The sequence below is a fragment of the Cricetulus griseus genome, chromosome 2 (genome assembly GCF_003668045.3).
Source record: "Cricetulus griseus strain 17A/GY chromosome 2, alternate assembly CriGri-PICRH-1.0, whole genome shotgun sequence".
Lineage (NCBI taxonomy): Eukaryota > Metazoa > Chordata > Mammalia > Rodentia > Cricetidae > Cricetulus > Cricetulus griseus.
In genome coordinates this window covers 205,837,217-205,855,713 of record NC_048595.1, presented here as the reverse complement: position 1 = coordinate 205,855,713, position 18,497 = coordinate 205,837,217, and the positions used below count along the sequence as shown (strand labels likewise).

Genomic DNA, 18,497 nt, shown 5'->3' with positions numbered 1-18,497 from the left:
CCCTCTCTGAGAGGGAAAGACAGCCTTGAAAATACACTTGTACACTGAGAGATTTTTATAAAAAACTGTATTCTTAGCTGAATTTCTAGCTTAAGTTTATTTTTATCCACTAGATAATCTGACAGCTTCACAAAGGTAAATAGGAGTATCTTAGGCCACACTGAGGCTTGTAATGGGCAGTGAATAATTCAAGACCATGGTTCTTATGTGAAGTTACATTTTACATGACTCACTTGTGATCCTAGGGAACAAAAAATCTCATTGCAACCACAGTGTTCTTCAATTCAGCCCTTTAATAAATTAATTTCTCAATGTGTTTGCTGTCTTTGCGAAATGAACCTAAGCTACCCCTTTTATGATGAGATTGTATCAAATAATTACAAACCAAATGGAAATGACAGCATATCATTGATATATAGGACAACCATTTGTACATGACATATCTAACTAGAAAACAGACTTGAGGACATTTCTGAAATATCTTTGGATTTAAATAAAACCTTATCTACCCAACATGAAGGGACATGGGTTAATTTTCTTACAAAAAGGTGTGGTTTTCATTTTGAACTCTTAACAATCACCTGGACTTCCACTACCAAGGCAAAAGTGACATCATCATCTACAACACACACCTACCTGTGACTTGAGATTAAGCTAGAAAGCTCATTACAGGCTTGGTTGGCCCACTTAAGACCACACAAAGGGGAACTGATTATCTAATGAAAATTTAGCCAACACCTGTAATAAAGGAGGAAATTATCAAGATACACATTTACAACTGTTTTCTGGTCTAGTGATTTAATCCACTTCTAACCAAAACAAATAAATAGAGATAGATAGATAGATAGATAGATAGATAGATAGATAGATAGATAGACAGATGAATAAATAAAAGTAGCTTGCTGTGCCACAAGCTTATAATCATGTATAAGAAAGAAAATTGCTTCTTGCCTAATAAAAATCATGGCAGGGAAACTACCCATCACAGAGCATATGCCACTTAGCAATTTGTCTCCTAGGAAAGTCACAGATCTCCTTCCAATGTCCCCCACCGCTTCCTTCTGCTGTTGCACCCAGGACCAACCGCCCAATGACCTCATTTCGGGATCCCCGTTCAGAATCCAAAACTAAAAACTCAACGCTTATTTCTTCAAGACTCTCACAAGGAATATCAAAGACAAACAGTTCATTGAACACTGCATTGGGAGTGCACTTTTTAACGTGAGTCTTCTTTTTAGAGATCCTCTTCTTGGCATGGTACAGGTTCACCTTGACATACGGATCTGCAAAGACATGCCACAAGTGTTAAATTGTCAACAGTTAGCTACAGATCCAACCTAGGAGACAACATTTCAGTACGGTGGAAGTGAGTATCTTCCAACATAAACAAGTATAAATTAATAGGAAGTGTGGATATGGTTGACCTTTCTGTTAATCATAAAATTGAAAATGATGGAGACTAAAAACCAGTTCCAGATCTGATGTTAGGGAAGGAACCGTAATAGCAGAAGGACTAAACAAAGGGGGAAGAAAAAGGGGTGCTGCATACTGCCTCCTAGCAACGAATACCAGAAAGTGAGATGAAGGCAGTGTCTGGGATTGCTGATTTTATGCTCTTGGGGAGTCTGGCTCCTGGTGGCTGCCACTGTTGTTGAACAGAGATTTGGAAACCATACTGGTCATGCCCTGCATTTTAGCTTTTCTGCAGGTGGTTAGCCAGTTGCAGAATTTGCTTTCAGTTTACCAGAGTTGATCACTCCTGTGACATTCTTACTAAATGGGTTTAGAATCATGTAACTTCATCACATATTATATTATTTTTGATTGCAGTATATATGTTATTTATCTTCATGATCTCAAGTTTTCAGAACTTGTCTTCAATTTCTACAATCAAATAATGATAATACCACTTGATGATTCTTTATTAAAATATGTATTTCTAGCTTTCAAAATGCCCTTCAAGTATTACTGTGCCCAATTTCTATAATGTTTAAGAAATATGAAGAGGATACTATACTAAGAAATGGAAGGGTGAAAATTTTAATTAAGATGTCTTTAACCTGTAACTTAGCTTATTTTCTTTCTAATATTCTACAACAAACATTTTGATTTTTCAGTTATTCAAAACTAAAATTTAATTCTTAAAGCATATATATGTCATTAAAAGAAACAAATAAGCTCACCAAAGAGTGAATGAGTAAGTCATTTGAAACGCGAAAGTTCAAAACTCTCTTTCTGAGCAATGTTAAGCTCTGTCTTTTCCTCTTCATATGTCATTGCTTTCTGCTTTAAGCCATTCACTTAAATGTTCCCTCCTCACTAACGCTGTCTTACAGGCATATGAATTTCCCTGTACTGTTGGCAGAATTGACTCAAATTTTTCCCACAAAGCAAGGAAACAAAAATCGACAATCCCAGTACTCATGATTGAGAATGTCAGAACAATAGTCCAGTGTTAGTCCACAATGTTTGTGAAACATAGTAGCCAGTTATAGACAGAACTCCGGGGTTTCAGAGGCATTCTCACCTGAAAGTCCAGACACATCAGACTTCGGTAGGTGCCGTGCTTTTAAGACAACCACAGTGAGCGTGTTTGTAGTGGACTGATAGCAGAGAGAGACCAGAAGCTCTCCCCGTCCGGAAGACTTCTAAACAAAGACAATACAGTAGACACAGTTTTCGTTTGGGGCTTTTGTACTCTTGTCACAAAACATACAGTACCATAATAGCTTTGTTATTTCAATGTCATGTTCCTATTTATTTTTATTTAAGCAAGCTAAGGAATCTGAGAAAACGCTTTTGTGCAGTCCTATAATGACTAAAACCATTGCCTGCCATCTTGTGGTTGTTTTAGGTACTACATAGTGCTAAAATTTGCCAGGATTTGACCACACCCAGTACTTACACATGTTTTGAAGGATGTTTATACTATATTCCCAAGATTTTTTACTTTGACTTCTGCTATTTAAGGATATCTTTAACCTTTTAAGTTATTAACAGTAATAGAATACATAATACTGTCCATTGATACGTGTAGGATCACATGGCTGATATTTTATCTTAGTTTAAATTCTGACATTATTGACATTTGAATTCAAGCAAAAGAAAACGTATTCTTCATCCAACCACTATTCTGGACCAGAATCATAATGGAGTTAGAATTCTTGTCCTACATAGTCAAAGTCTTTTCTCAATCTAAGGAGAATATAATTGAATTTAAGTATCGGAGAGAATTGGCTCAAGTTTTAGAACTTGTTTTTGAACAGTAACATGGATTCCTTCACTGCAAGCTACTTATATTTAATTTTATATTAAAGACATTAGCTAAAACAACTAAGAATGCAAAGTGCAAGCTTTAACTAAAACTAACAAAACAGTAACATGGAGCTGGCTTATATTTAAGAACAGCTAAAGAAAAATGTATCAAAAAAAGAATATATAGCTATATTCCTATAACTGGGGAAGACCACCTAAAACTAAGCAGCTCTACCAAAAGGAACAACAAAGAGTGAAAAGCAACCAAGGAGCTCTTTGAACCTAATGGGCCCCAATTGATGTCATATCATTTTCTAATCATCCAAGAATTGTCCAAGTAGTACAAGTAGGAAGGCAGGGTAATTCACTTCCTTTATGTAGCAGGAAAATGGACATTCATAAATGGGCATAACAGGATTTCCCCTTGTTCAAAAGCAATTTCATTCAAATTCCACATTGCATTCAAACTCCACATCCTGAGAAGGGATTACTTTAATTTTTTACTTCACTTTTAAATTCTGCTACTTTGGCCCTGAAACACTTTTGATAACCTATGTTAAGAGACATATCCATGAATTTTAAAGTAGCAGTCTTTTTCAAGATACTTTAATAGGAAGTTTAAATGCCTTTTACATAAATGATGTATAAATATCATAAAGTATGGCCTTTTACTTTATATCATTAAGATTCTTGAGCATTTCAGTTGTGTATTAAATTCCCATTTGCCTTCTCTGTTCTCTTGCTCTCTGTTTGCTGTCACCTACAGTAATTAAGGATAATGTGTACCAACTCATCATTTGAATGAAAACAACATGTATTTTTTTACACCTACACTAAAGATTCCTTATAAATATTTTAAATGCTTAAAGAATTACCTTAGCATTTCTCTTGATGATCTCTCTATTCATTAACATTTTTCCATCTGATAATTCAATCCCTGAAAGAGGGATCAGGACTTCTCCAATGATATCATCTCTCGAAAACCTGTCAAAACTCAAAACTGTGAAATGCAAGGACAACTCTTGGATGTGGGGATAAGGAATTCCGTAGAATGTAAAGGTTTCATCAAAAACTGGGTCCAGTGTCTTCCTCAGCACTCTGGTTTTCACTTTATGCTTCTTCTCCGGTAAGATCATCATTTTGATGTATGGATCAGAGGTCATAGATTGCTCATCCATGGCTGGTAAGCCCTGGGCTTCCTTGATGTTGACCACAAATGCTTTCTTCTCAAAGTTGTACTCTAGAGACAAGAAGAGTGTCCCCAGCTTCTCTTGCTTCTCTTCTGAAGTGAGGGAAGTACTGGACTTCAAGCTCTCAGGGGAAGTAGCCTCCTTTTCTCTCTCTGTAAAGAGCTTTGGGGTCACATTCTCTAGATCAGAAGGGCTGCCAGCTTTAAGGTTGGTTTTGGGGAAATTGCCATTGAGGTCTCGCTTCTCCAGATCAAGATGCAATGAAATTTTTGGCACAGCTGGTTTATTCTTAGCTTCATTTTTGTCATCTCCTCCAAACTTCTTTTTGCTACTTAGGTTTTCAGGGTAGATATCAACTCCTTTGAGCACATGCACAAACTTGTATGGGGGAGTCTTGTTGGACTTAGATGACCTTCTCTGGCAGCAGATCCAAGCAAAGAGAGAGACGGTAAAGACGAGGCCAAATGCACTGACGATCCCCACAACTGTGGGAATTTCATCTGAAAAACCAAATGACCAATGACACACATTAAATCATCAGAATAGAAATGGGAGACTGCAGGAAGATCATAATAAAGCTCTTGCTGTAAGAGAGGAATATTGAATTACTTCCCCACAGTTCTGGGAGTGAGTAATCGTAATGTTTCCCACTAACGTGAGGGTTACACATAGACCTATGTGACACACAGGAAATATGATTTAAAACTCCTTACTTCCATAGATTTTCATAAATAAATGAAAGTGTATCTGGAACAAACATGGGGTCATGTTTAATATTCTCACTTATTTATCTTAATAAAACAAAGTTTTATTTGATCATGAGTCAACTACAATAATATGAGGAAGTACCATTTTCATTATTTTTCATTAACATTTTGAAGCTTTCCAAAAGCATCAATCTACTAATTATGAATACATATATACATTTGTATACATAATAACCAGCAAATATTGAGAAACTCACTAAAAGGACATTTATACATCTGTATTACAACTCATATTAAAAGTATAGTTTACCATATCTCTATTCTATTTTAATACATCTCTAATAAAACTCATATTAAAATGATATCTTAATATAACTCTATTCACCCAATATTCAAGAAGAAAAAGAAACACTTAAATACAGTAATCTATACAACTAAAAATTATGGGAAAAACAGCACCCTGGCCATTTGTTATTGTTACAAATCCATTAAACTTTTATTCCAACTGTGGGGTTGATAAAGAGGCAAACATTTATTAATAAGGAGAAAAAAGAGTAAAAGAAAAACAATAGTTTGATAATAGTTTATAATTATAACATTATAATCCCTTTGCAATTCTGAACTTAAAATTCTTCAAGCCCTGAATTATCCAAAGCACAAAGTATTCCATGTGAGTTAAAAGAGAATAATGGCCATTAAATCCATAATTATTGCCAAAATGTGAGTGAAAAGTGAATATAGACAGTTTAGAGTTCAATTCTGCCCTAGTCTATTTCTATATGGCAAAAGGAGATAAAATTGATAATGGCATTGTTTTCTTAACTTCAAGCACATTAAATCATTGTCATCAAGTGACATGCCAACAGTGATTGTGCATGAAGCATGTATCATTTCATGTGTAAGCAGATTCTTGTAACATTTATTTGGTAACTGTGCTGCCACATCTCACAGTGAAGCAGTGCTTCACTGTGTAAATCTTTGCATAAAGTGAGTATAGCACATTGTGCACATTTAGCTCTATTCTATCCATGTTTTATTTCAAATAGTGAATACTAAACATAAAAGTCCAAGCCCCAAAAGGGTTAACACTGTCTAAGACCAAGAAGACGATTCTTTTTTATGTCTCTTCTTCATCTCCTGAATATTCCGTCCATCTACTTCATAATCATAAAAATGAACTCAAAAGAAATCAAATGGAAAAACAGTAACAGAAATATGTGAGGTTAAAAAATAAAGCAGCAATAAAAAATTCTATAACTTAATTGTGTGACCAAATTGAATAGTGTAAAAAAAATGAAGTAAATATGAGAGTCTCCTAAACAGAAAAAAGTAAATGTGAATACTATAGAAGAAGAAGAAGAAGAAGAAGAAGAAGAAGAAGAAGAAGAAGAAGAGGAGGAGGAGGAGGAGGAGGAGGAGGAGGAGGAGGAGGAGGAGGAGTGGAGGAGGAGGAGGAGGAGGAGTGGAGGAGGAGGAGGAGGAGGAGGAGGAAGAAGAAGAGTTAATCAGCTAAACAGTATCAGCTTCTTCCCTTCTATTCAAATCTCTGTGTGCCCCACATATACACACACAATCTAATAACTCAGGGCAAGGCAGCAAAAGCAAACTCAGGAACTAAGAAATGCTTCGGCCAATACAAGAAGAACAATAAAAGCCAGTGAAATCAATATTTTCTAAGTAGACAGACAACTGGGGATGAACACATGTTCACAAGGATAGTCTCTGAAGATGCCTCACTATGAGAAAATTTCTGGTTTCAAATCAAGAACTGGGTGTATCATACACACATATACAACCAACGATGAAAGGCTGATAAAATCATTTATGCATATTTTATTATCTCTAACATTCAAAACATCCAAGAAAACATGGGCTCAGAGTCTGCTAATGCAACTACTGATACTGTAGCTTTTGAGAGCAGAGATTATGCCATACCACTCTGAGTAATCATAATTGTGATACATCTAGAGATACTATTCAAATATTTCTCCATCCTTTAATTAAAAAATACTTATAGGTAAAAAAAAAAAAAAACCCTGGTCTTTTCCCAATAGAATATAACTGAACCTAGACTTGTTAATTGCTTTTCTAAAAGTCACATCTAGTTTATTTACTGAAGCAGACAAGGAGACCATAGAGACAAAATTTTGGAATACGAACAGGAAAAGCCATTCAGAAAGCAGGATCCTAATCCAAGTTTTGAGCAGCTTTTACTTAACTGTACAGCACTGGACTCCAGAAAGCTCAGCCAGAGACATGAAACAGGCCAAAGACAGTTTGATTTCAAACTCCCCAGAACTATGCTATCACAGAATTCTGTCTATCATTAGAAACATACTTCAGGGATACAAGAACACCTAGCAGAGAAAATTATGACAGTGTAATAAAATACTCATCTCAAATCATCAACATACAAGTTATTTTATGTCATACGGAACTCTTATGTAACCAAAAGAGTATGTGGCTTTCCTTAAAAGATTTACACACAAATAGGAATCATCCAGAAAATAAATGAAGCAGCGTTCTAACAACAGATGTCCTTGTCCTTCCTCAGCTCTGGCTTACAGAGCTGAGTGAACATTCGGGAACTTCTGGAAGGTGAAATCACAGAAGGCGATGCTAAGGAGAAAGCTACCGAGAAAAGGAAGTAAGCCACAATTAACCATCTGCCGTTCCCGTCTTCCTTTCAAATTAGCTACTTGAAAATATACATATTCAACATCCAGTGGCGAGCAAAGCACAGCACAGCCCCGAGCCCAGCCACAGCCCCAAGTTCAGCAACTTGCTCACCGAATTCCACGCGGCTGGTAGTGATAGGAGCCATGTTTTCTGCGTGCTCTGTCCGAGGTGCTGAAGAACTCCAGGCAGATTCACCTGGGAAGACCCTGGAACAAGGCTCTCCGGGGAACAGCCGATCCGGGGACCGCACCTGCAGCGGGAGGGGCTGGAGGAAGGTCTGCGCTTTCTAGCAGCAGTGTGCAACCCTGCCCTGTTCCTGTTTTGGCTCTTCTGAAAAGCTTGTCTCCGAGACTCCAGACGTGGCAGAAACCCGAATTGACGCAATCCTGACGCTACAGGGCTGAAATCAGCACCTGCCCTCCCCCTCCTCCCTTCAGCCGCTCCTCCTCGCCCTCCTTCTGGCACCCTCCCCTCCTCTCTTGAGAATTCAGCTCACACTCACCAATTATTTTAACTGTTGGGCTACTAGATATTAACTATGCTGTTCTGTTAGGCTCAGAGACACGCGAAGATGCCTCCTGAAACGTATCCTTGACATTCTTAATCCAAAATCCTCCTGATCATATACAGACATTAAAATAAATGTGCCCTAGTTATCAGAATATCATAACTTATAAAGGAAATAAAGAGTAAGGAGAGGAAAGCGTCCATATCAAATGCCTACTGTAAGATGTATCCTTATTCCCTGAAATATTCTGTGAAGTATTGAAGGCAAGTCACATTTGAGAGAAATACACTGCAAATTGATGTATTAAAAATATCCACGTTCCCTTTACAATTCCCCATATTTACACAATTTATAGTCTAAATATTTGGTTGGTGTTCCTGCTGTTTTCTGGTCTGTCAGCTATTTTCCTTTTAGTATCTGACATTTGACCTAGTTAAGATTCTTGGAAACAGTTGGAATTACTTCTGACTGTGTTAAATTTATTCTCAGATATGACTTTTAATATTTGGACACTTCTGATATGGTCATATTTACAGCCAAAGTCCCTATCTTCTAAGTAGGTTTCTGCAAACAAATTACAAGAATTGGACCAAATTCTGAAATAATATTACCAGTTACTTTCAAAGGAATGCTATTCTTTGGAATGAAGATCTGGAAAAAATATGCTGTCATATTTGATTAATTTGACTCTTAAGAGTATTACTCTCTAAAACAAACACTGAGCAGATTTGTAAAGAAGAAATATACAGCTATGACTTGCATCTATTACTTAATGTTTCACAGATATGTACAATGTCTTTTGCTCTGAAATTCAATAAAATGAAATTCAGTATTGCTGTGCTAAAGGAAGATGAGGCATGAGATGTCTCAGAAAACTACTGTACATAAGACGGGTGTCTGCACACTGGCAAACAGCTGCCTGAGCGTCAGCAATGTGTCTGGGGAGACATTGGTTTCAGCCCTCTGCATCATGGAAAATTTTCTAAGCCAAAACCTCTTTTCTTTCCCTTTCTACCAGCTCCCACACACTTGGCACTGTAGCATTCTTTGAATAACTGGTTTTTTAAACCTTACATACTCGTAATATGAAAACACAGAAACTAAGTTCTGCTGTAATTTTCCCATGGCAGTGTCTGTGGTAGTGTCCTAACTAATCTGATCATTGGCAGTTCCTCCCTTCTCAGCCCTATGCATTCACCAGTGGAATTGCTCCATTAGACGAAAGTGGCATTTATTTGTGATGCATTTCAAAGTAATCTGATTATGTGATGTAAATTGCATTAAAGTATATGTTTCCCATCTAAGTTATTGTAACATATGGCTAAGCTCATTTGCTATAAACAGAAGTATATTCTGTGTATGTTATATAAAAATTAGTACCTCATTAACTATGCCTTCAGATGGTAAAATGGTGTATAAAACCTGTCTAGATTTTATAAACAGTATTTCTCCAAAACCCAACCCATTGTGTGCTGCCTTGTTTCAGAGAGCTCAGTGAGATAAAATGACCACTTGCCCAGAGCTGATGGTATTGTAACTATTTCATTGCTTGCTTCAAGAGAAAACTGAAAATAAATGTCCATCAAAATCTGAAGTTTCTTTTTCATTTGATAAATACCACTTCAGCATTTATACAATCTCCAGATAAGCTTCAAGCAACATCAGATAAAGAGTAGAATCCATGAGAAAAACCTGTAAGTTTCTTATGATTAAGAATTATGCCCTACCACATTATTGCATTGTTCTTTCAGATCTAGAAAACTAGTAATCAATTTACTGACATGCCCAAGCTGATTCTTGCAGCACAGACAAGGGAGGAGGGGTTGTTGCTAGGTAACCACCCTTTTACCACCCAAAACACACAACCTCAAACAATTCCAGTCCTGGGAAGCAGAAGGTTCTGTCCCAGCGACAGTGTTTACTTCAGTTACTTGCACTGCAAATGCCTTCACATACTATGCTCTGAGAAACAATTACCAAAACCCTTGAATTCAACTCAGTATTTTAAAAATTCAGGTAAATTTAATTGATAACTCATTGATTTTTATTCTGTTTTATTTATTCAGTTAATTTTATTTAATTTAGTATGGAATCTGATTGGTAAAGTCCATAGTTTATTATATATACTTTATGATTTTAGCATTCCCTATCACAAAAATGATATTTGTTGATATACTAATATAATTGTGTTAATCACAGGAAAACTTTAAAAGTGTGTGAAATGTTAAACTGCTTCTCAGTGAGTTTTGGTAATACAAATGTATTTTCCTGGAATTTGGAGTGGACTGGATATCTGGTTGTAGAAAATGAATTATTACATCAATGTTCCAAGTCGCTGTATTAAGAATTCTGGCTGTCACACAAATGGGAAGGTTTTATATTACAAACATACCTAACTCTATTCATCCATTTTTACTACCAAAGTGTCTTTATGATTTCCTGTTGGAGTTTCAAACAGTCAAGTTTTACTTTAAGGTCTTTGATCCATTTTAAATTGACTTTTGTACAAGGTAAATAAGTCGAGATTCTAGTTTTGTTTTTATACATATAAATGAACAGCATTGTCACTTGTTGAAGAGGTTTTCTTTTCTCCAATGTATATTCTTTTTTAGCAACTGTATTGGAACAAACGTCTAATAGTTGAGTAGATGTGTATCTGTTCTATTCTATTGGATTTTGTGCCACAGAGTGCTTGTTACTATAACTCCATAATATAATTTGAGATCAACTGTTGTGATACACCTAGCATTGTTATTTGTGTTCAGGATGCCTTTAGCTATACGAGATCTTCTGTGCTTCCATAATAATTTAAGAAATATTTTCCTATTTCAGCAAAAATAGGAAATGTGTGGTGGTTTGAATAAAATGATCCTCACAGGTTTTATGTTTGAATGCTTGGTCCCTCATTGTTAAAAACTGTTGGGAGAAGGATAAGGAGGTATGTCTTTGTTAGAATATATGTGTCACTGGTGGACTTTGGCCAGGTGTACTCTCTCTCTCTCTCTCTCTCTCTCTCTCTCTCTCTCTCTCTCTCTCTTCTCATCTCCTCTCCCTATCTATCTCTATCTCTTTATCTTTCTCTCTCTATCTATCCCTATCTATCTCTATCTCTATCTCTCTATCTCTCTGGCTCCTACTTGCAAATCAGGATACATGGGAGAGGGCTTAGGTCCTGCCCCAAATGATGTAACAGACTTTGATGATCCCCCACAGGAGGCCTCACCCTCCCTGGGGAGTGGATGGAAGGTGGGATGGGAGGTTGGTTGGTGGGGGGCATGGGAAGATGGGAGGGAGAGGAAACTGGGATTGGTATGTAAAATAAGATTGTTTTTAATTTAAATAAAACTTTATTTTAAAAAATAAAAATAATTAAAATTTTAAAAAGAATTTGGCCTAGAAATCTCTATAAGCATTGCTTCTTTCAATTCACCTTGGAAGGGCTTCCTAGCTCTTCAAGATGCCCCTATTCCCTTTTTCATAAATGAGATTTCCCTTATGCTACTATAACAATAAAATATTGGGATATTTTATATGTGTGTTGGGGAGTGTAGGGAGGGTAGAAGCACACCAAATTTTCTATTTTAAACAGTGGAGAGTCAACAGATATTTTATAATAATAGCTATTTTCACACGGTACAGGCAAACTCATGTCCAATAATCAGTGGAGTATTGTTGTGTTCTAGTATAAAATTTACATAATGAAAAAGTAAAATTAAATGTTAATAATGGTACACCAGAGAGAAAAACCAAACAAATTAAGTAAAATGTAGGCATCAGAAAAATTTGCAAAATTCCACTTAGTAAGAATTCCCTTTTAATGTAATGCTTATAGTTGGCTAAGAAGACCAATTTTTGGGAGCTGCAAAGTACCACGCCCAAAAGATGGCGCCGGTTTTTGCCTTCCGCCAGCCCAACGGCAAGTGCTCTCTGTGGTAAACAACTCCTAATTTGGTAAAGGCCATGTATCCTCTTAATTCTGCTTGGAGACAACCTATCCTGGCGCACCACGTAGGGTTAAGTGATTGGTAGATGTAGACTATATCAGGCCCCATCTTCCTCTACCCGGGGCCGCCATTCACTGTAAAGCAAGGTTCCCGAATAAAATTGTGTGAAGAAGATTCCTCGGTGTTGCATCGTTCTTGCTGGTCAAGGGTGGACTTGACAACCAATGTTAATATACTCTGCTTAAAGTAAAATATATACATGAAAATAGCCTAAATGCAATGTGTGTTAAATAGAATGAATATGGATTTATTAAAATATAGAAACATGTTGAGGTAGGAAGTTAGGTATACATCAAAAGGAAGAAAACATTGAATTTGGTTTAGGAAGCATTTACGAAAAATAAGTCAAGAACGTGTAGACTTATGTTTCAAATAAATTACCATCTATTTCATAAATCAAAGTTGTGACCAAAGAAAAACAAACAAAAATATATAAACTAAATAAAGACATTATTCCTTCTATTTCTGAGTGGAGTGGTGACCTAGGGAGGCTGATACATGGCCAGGTCTTACTTTTAAAGCATAAACACAAAATAATTTTTAGAGTATGAAAACTCTTGAGGGACAATGACCATTACTCAGATATACACAAAGTAGGATGGTAACTTAGAGATAATATTCCTACATAGTATCGTAAGAAATGGCACTAAAATCAAAACTGAGTGAATTTCAGAGGTCGCAGGTTAGAATACACTGAGAGAAGCAAAAGATCATGTTTGTACCCTGCTGAACCAACAAGCCCTTCACATGTCACAGCCATTCCAAGGGTGTTCTCATGCTGGCCCAGGAAGTAGTTCATGTGACAATGCAGATGACAGCATTTTTTGTGATAACAAACAGCTAGAGGCAAGGGGGAATTGTCTTTCCCATATGAACAAATAGATTTTTCAAGGATTCTGTAGTTGAAAAAATATCAAAGTACTATACAAATTTTCAACATAATTTTAATTTATAAGATACTATGACTAAGAAACAAAATTGGGGTTTCTTCCTTTACATTAACTTAAGCTTATTTTAACTGAGACACAAATGCATGGGAATCATACATATTTATGTGATATCATGTGACATTTCTACATGTATTTATTTTGTGAAATGTTTAAATCATTTTGAACATCTCTGTCTCCAAATATTTAGCATTTATTTATGGTAAAAATCATTTAAACTACTATCTTTAGTGTTTGAAAATACATAATACTTTATTGCCATTTATAGTTACTCTATTTTTTAAGAGAGCATCAGAAATTCTTACTTTTATAATTTTTTGAAATTTTCCTATGTGAGTTTTATATTTACATAATTTCACCACTTCCTCTTTTCCCCTCCACTTCCTTCTGTGTCCCCCACTTCCTCTCAAATTGTTGACATGGTGTGTGTGTGTGTGTGTGTGTGTGTGTGTGTGTGTGTGTGTGTAGATATAACCAGATGGGTTCATTTATTGTTTCTCATATCTAGACATGTTTAATGCTGAAGACTTTGGATTTGCCATCAGGGATCTCCATCCTGGATCAGACCCTCCCTCAACAGCCACCAGTTCCCCATAGCTCTTAATCCAAGAGTGAGGTCTTGTGAGATTTCCCTTGTGTTACTGTGAAGGTCTTGTTCAGGTGACCACACTGTTGAAATTTCATGGGCACAGCTTCCCTACGGAATACAGAAGACACTAATAGTAGCCATCTTGGTTCTCTGACTTCCTTTCGGACACCTCTTCAGCAATGCCTCCTGAACCTTTGGTATGGCTGGGGTTGGGAACCCCACATTCTTGTGTTATAGCTAACTATTTGTTTCTATAATCATCTCTAACTGCTACACAAAGGAGCTTCTTTGATGGGGAATGACCTTTACACTTATCTGTGGGAATAAGGATAAATAAGGATAGGTATTCAGAATGGAGTTGGAGATTATACTAGTTCAGGACTAAAACTTAATACTCATTAATGAGCTTGCCTCTCCCCTGGCAACGACCAGTGTACCTGCAGTACATTCCATGTGTAATGAATTCAGGTAGTATTTGTTTCCAGTGTCTGGCTCATTTAACTTAACCTAGTGATGGGGCTTTTACCCTTTGTGATGGATAAGTAGTATTTCAATGTGCATATGTATCACTACTTCTTAAATAAAAATAGAATTGCAGGAACAAACAAATATGCAGAACAAACACAAAAATATCAACACTTGATTTTTTTTCTTTTATTTAAAATAGTTTTTTTCATACAATATATTCAAATTATGGTGTCCTTCCCCCAACTCCTCCAAGATCCCTTTCACTTCCCTTCCCACCCTCCCATCCTAGTTCACACCCTTTATGATTCTGATTAGAAAACAAGCAGTCATCTAAGGAATAATAAAATAAGGTAAAAGAAAAACAAGTCTGAATTGTACAAAACAAACAAACAAGGGAAAGAACCAAAGAAAAAAGCATGAGAAATTCACATGTTCATACACACAAGGATCCCATAAAAAAGCATAAATTGGAACATAATATATATGCAAAAATCTATATGGGAAAGGTGGGGAGAGCCTTGACACAACATTATATGACAAAGAACCTCCAAAGAGGTCATTGAGTTCAATTTCTGTTGGCCATCTACTGCTGGGCTTGAAACACAGCCTTAAGAGTAGTTTGCTTCCCCACTGAGATTCACCTAGAGAAAATTAAATTTTCATTTGCAAGAGATGAACAGTTGGAGATAGGTTCTGGGTTAGGAATGGGGATATGTGCCCACTTCTCCACTGAGTTCTAGGACCCCATGTGGTAAAGACTCACGAAGGCCCTGTGCATGCTGATAGTCTCTGTGAGTTCATTTGTACATCTATCATGATGCATTTAGAAAGCCTTCCCCTATGGCTCTTATACTCTTTCCACTCATCTTCAGCAGAGTTCCTTTAGCCCTGAGGAAAGGGATTTGATAGAGATATCCCATTTAGAGCTGTGTGTTCCAAGAGCTCACTCTATCTTATGCTCTCTCTTTTCTCTTCTTTCTGCACATTGTCTGGGTGTGGGCCTCTGTATTTGTGCTCATCCGATGTAGGAGGAAGCTTCTCTGATGATGATGCACTGAGGCACTGAGCAATACACTGCATAGCAGAACATTATTAGAAGTCATTTTGTTGCTACATTCCTTTAGAATAGTAGTATCTGGCTTTCCCCTAGGACCATGGCCTATCTAGTCTCATGTTCTTGACTACCCAAGTAATGTCAGGTATGGGTTTCATCTCATTGAATGGGCCTTAAACCAAATCAGATATGGTTGGTTACTCCACAAGACTTGTGACACTATTGCACCAGTGTATCTTGCATATAGATCACCACTATAGATTAAAGAGTTTGTAGCTGGATAATTAAAGTAAAAGTACTGCTGAGAGAGGGCAAGTCAGTCTTCTCCAGGGAGGAGCCCCCTGATATGTAATCCAATCCTAAGCAGTCAGTCTTAAACACATGTACAAATTAATAGCACTAAATGAACTCGACAGGTTGTATTTATATCTACTTACTTAACAATTACAATGAGGTCATGAATTTGAGAGAGAGTAGGGGCCACAGAAGGAGCTAGAGGCGGAAAGGGAGGGGGGAAGGTGATATAAATATAGTAATCATGTATGATTTTTTTAAATGGAAATATGTGTGAAATTAGAATAAGTGTGAAATTAGCTATCAATCTGGAATTTTGTACCAGTAAAATCAGATACACGGAAAATATTTATAGAAGCAGAAGGTATGGATTATCATAAATTATCAACTAGATGAAGGAAATGATTTTACACAAGGACTTAGGAAAAATGTGTATCCATGGACTTTACATTTAAAAATATGGAGTAGAACACAAAATACAGACAGGGTTTGAATTATTAATGGCAATGATTCAAAGGGAGTGAGATTGGTTGAGTTGAAATGTTTTAAATTTTAAAAACATCCAAACTTTCTCATGACTGGCAGAAAAAAAAAAGAAAAAAAAAGCTTAGAGCTGGGTGTGGTAGGGCACACCTTTAACCTCAACACTGGGAAGGCAGAGTCTAGCAGATCTCTGAGTTTGAGGCCAACCTGGTCTACAGAGCAAGTTTCAAGACAGTCAAGGTTAGGCAGTGATGGAAAACAGGAAGCTGGTGTAGATGTAATTGAATTAGTGGGCCTTGCTTCAACCCTAATAAGCAGTAGAATTTGGCATCTTCAGCCATGTAGTTCTGGCTTTAGAGTTAAGGAAAGAAGAAATGGGTTATCCAATTTGCCTCTCTGCCTAAAGAAGACCACTGAGGCTAGGCATGTCTCAGCTGTATCCCTAAATGGAGGCCTAGTAGAGAGGCTATTTTCGTGAAGCTGTGAAGCTGAAGGTTAAATTGCCTTGGAGAATCCAAGATGTTAGAGATACAAGAGTCATAGGATACCTGCAGAGGAGAGCTGCTAATGGGGAGTGGAGCCTGCCTAAGAGAAAGAAGTGTGTCACAGTCAGCAAAGCTGAATGGAGTTGGGTATCTGAAGAGTGTTTTGACATCAGACTTGAAGATGCAGTTTGGAGTTTGCCCAGCTTGGTTTTGGTCTTTCTTGGTCCAGCATTTCCTATGCTCCCTTCCTTACATTTTGGAATGGTGATGTATATATCATGTGCCATTATATGTTGGAAGTATGTGATCTTTTTTTATTTTGATTTGTACAGGTGATTACAGTTAAGAGATTGCATGAATCATAGAAGAGACTTTGAACTTTAAAACATTCTCAAGACTGTGATAGACTATGGGGACTTTTGAGATTGTACTAACTGCATTTTGCATTATGCATTATGATATTGTTACAAGTTTATGGAGGCCAGAGAGTAGAATTTGGTAGTTTGGATGCAACTGGCCCCCATAAATCTTATAGGGTGTGGCACTATTAGGAGGTGTGGCTTTGGAGTAGGTATGGTCTTGTTGGAGGAACTGTGTCACTGTGGGGGCAGGCTTTGAGGTTTTCTATGCTCAGGATACAGCCCAGAATCTGGGTTGACTTCCTGTCCCCTTCAAGCCAAGATGTAGCCAGCATGACATCTGCCTGCATGCTACCATGCTCCCCATTTTTTGTACTGAATCTCTGAAACTGTAAGCAAGCCACCCCAATTAATTTTTTCTTTATAAGAGTTGCCATGGTCATGGTTTCTCTTCACAGCAATAAAATCCCTGACAGAGCATCTACAGTAACCACCCTTCATTCTAAAATGATTTCAAAAATGGAAGATGCAGCTTACAAGCATGCACAAAAGGAATCATAGTTACCAAAATTGTTAAAACATCGCAGAAAAGAGAACCAATGACTCTGAAGTCATTATGCAAGAAGTATTAATCTTACTGAGAATTCCTGGTAACACATGAAAATACCTAAATTACAATAGATACAAGAAAGTAGAGAAAGCAGCCACAAAAATAAAAATACCATGCATATTTATGAAATAGAAATTGTATACAAATTTTTTAAAGAAAAACGATGTCTAAAGGACACATTCCAATAAATAAAAATAGGAAAATAGCAAAAGAAACAAGTAAAACCATAGTGGTGAATGATCTTGGGAAAGGAGCATGGCATCTGAGGACAATGAAAACTTTCCACAATGAAGAACTTCAGTCCCAGTGCAAGACTTACTACTTTTGATAAAAAAAAAAATGGCAATACATGCCACAGTGGATGGCCCCACACCCATGAACACATGGGAAACACCAATTAATTCAGTAGATTACTAAGTGTATGACACAAAAAAGGACATGAGGTAAGGAGGAAGATGTGTTGGAAACAAATTCAATCCCAGGAACAATCCTGTATAGGACTTTGCATAAATATATTTTTACTTCTCTAAACCAAATAGCAAGGGATGAGACTGGTAGAATATTGGGGAAGCTGAAGTTGCCGTTGATAATCTATAATCAAAACACTCCCCAAAGTGACTACTGTTTCGCAAACCCATTAGTAATGTGTGAGTGGGCCATTTGTTCCTTGATAGCCAGAACTATCAGTACTTTTTAAACTGCTCTCTTTCTCTCATTTGTAAGTTGTACAGTGGTGCCTCGAGGTTTTCAGTTGTAATTACTAATGACTGATAATGAATACCCCTTTTCAGTGGCTTACACACCAGTCTTATTAGCTTTTGGAACAAATATCTAATCAAGCTCTTTACTTACTGAAATTGTATGG

General features: G+C 36.8%; 1 protein-coding gene across 1 annotated transcript; it reads right to left on the bottom strand.

Moving 5' to 3' along the window:
* Positions 1 to 975: 975 nt before the first annotated feature.
* Positions 976 to 7,976, bottom strand: Syt4 (synaptotagmin 4). The gene is made up of 4 exons (XM_027400647.2): positions 7,943 to 7,976; positions 4,131 to 4,945; positions 2,528 to 2,648; positions 976 to 1,283 (listed from the first exon to the last, which is right to left on the bottom strand). Exons 1-4 carry the CDS (start codon positions 7,974 to 7,976, stop codon positions 976 to 978), a joined length of 1,278 nt encoding a protein of 425 aa, XP_027256448.1.
* Between the last annotated feature and the right edge of the window lie 10,521 nt (positions 7,977 to 18,497).

Excerpts from the sequence above, each read along its gene's own strand:
- Syt4 (XM_027400647.2), bottom strand. The coding sequence starts at position 7,976 with ATGGCTCCTATCACTACCAGCCGCGTGGAATTCG. Across the intron at positions 4,946-7,942 it reads TACCAGCCGCGTGGAATTCG|ATGAAATTCCCACAGTTGTG; the intron begins GTGAGCAAGTTG and ends TTGGTTTTTCAG. Across the intron at positions 1,284-2,527 it reads TGATGTGTCTGGACTTTCAG|ATCCGTATGTCAAGGTGAAC; the intron begins GTGAGAATGCCT and ends ATGTCTTTGCAG.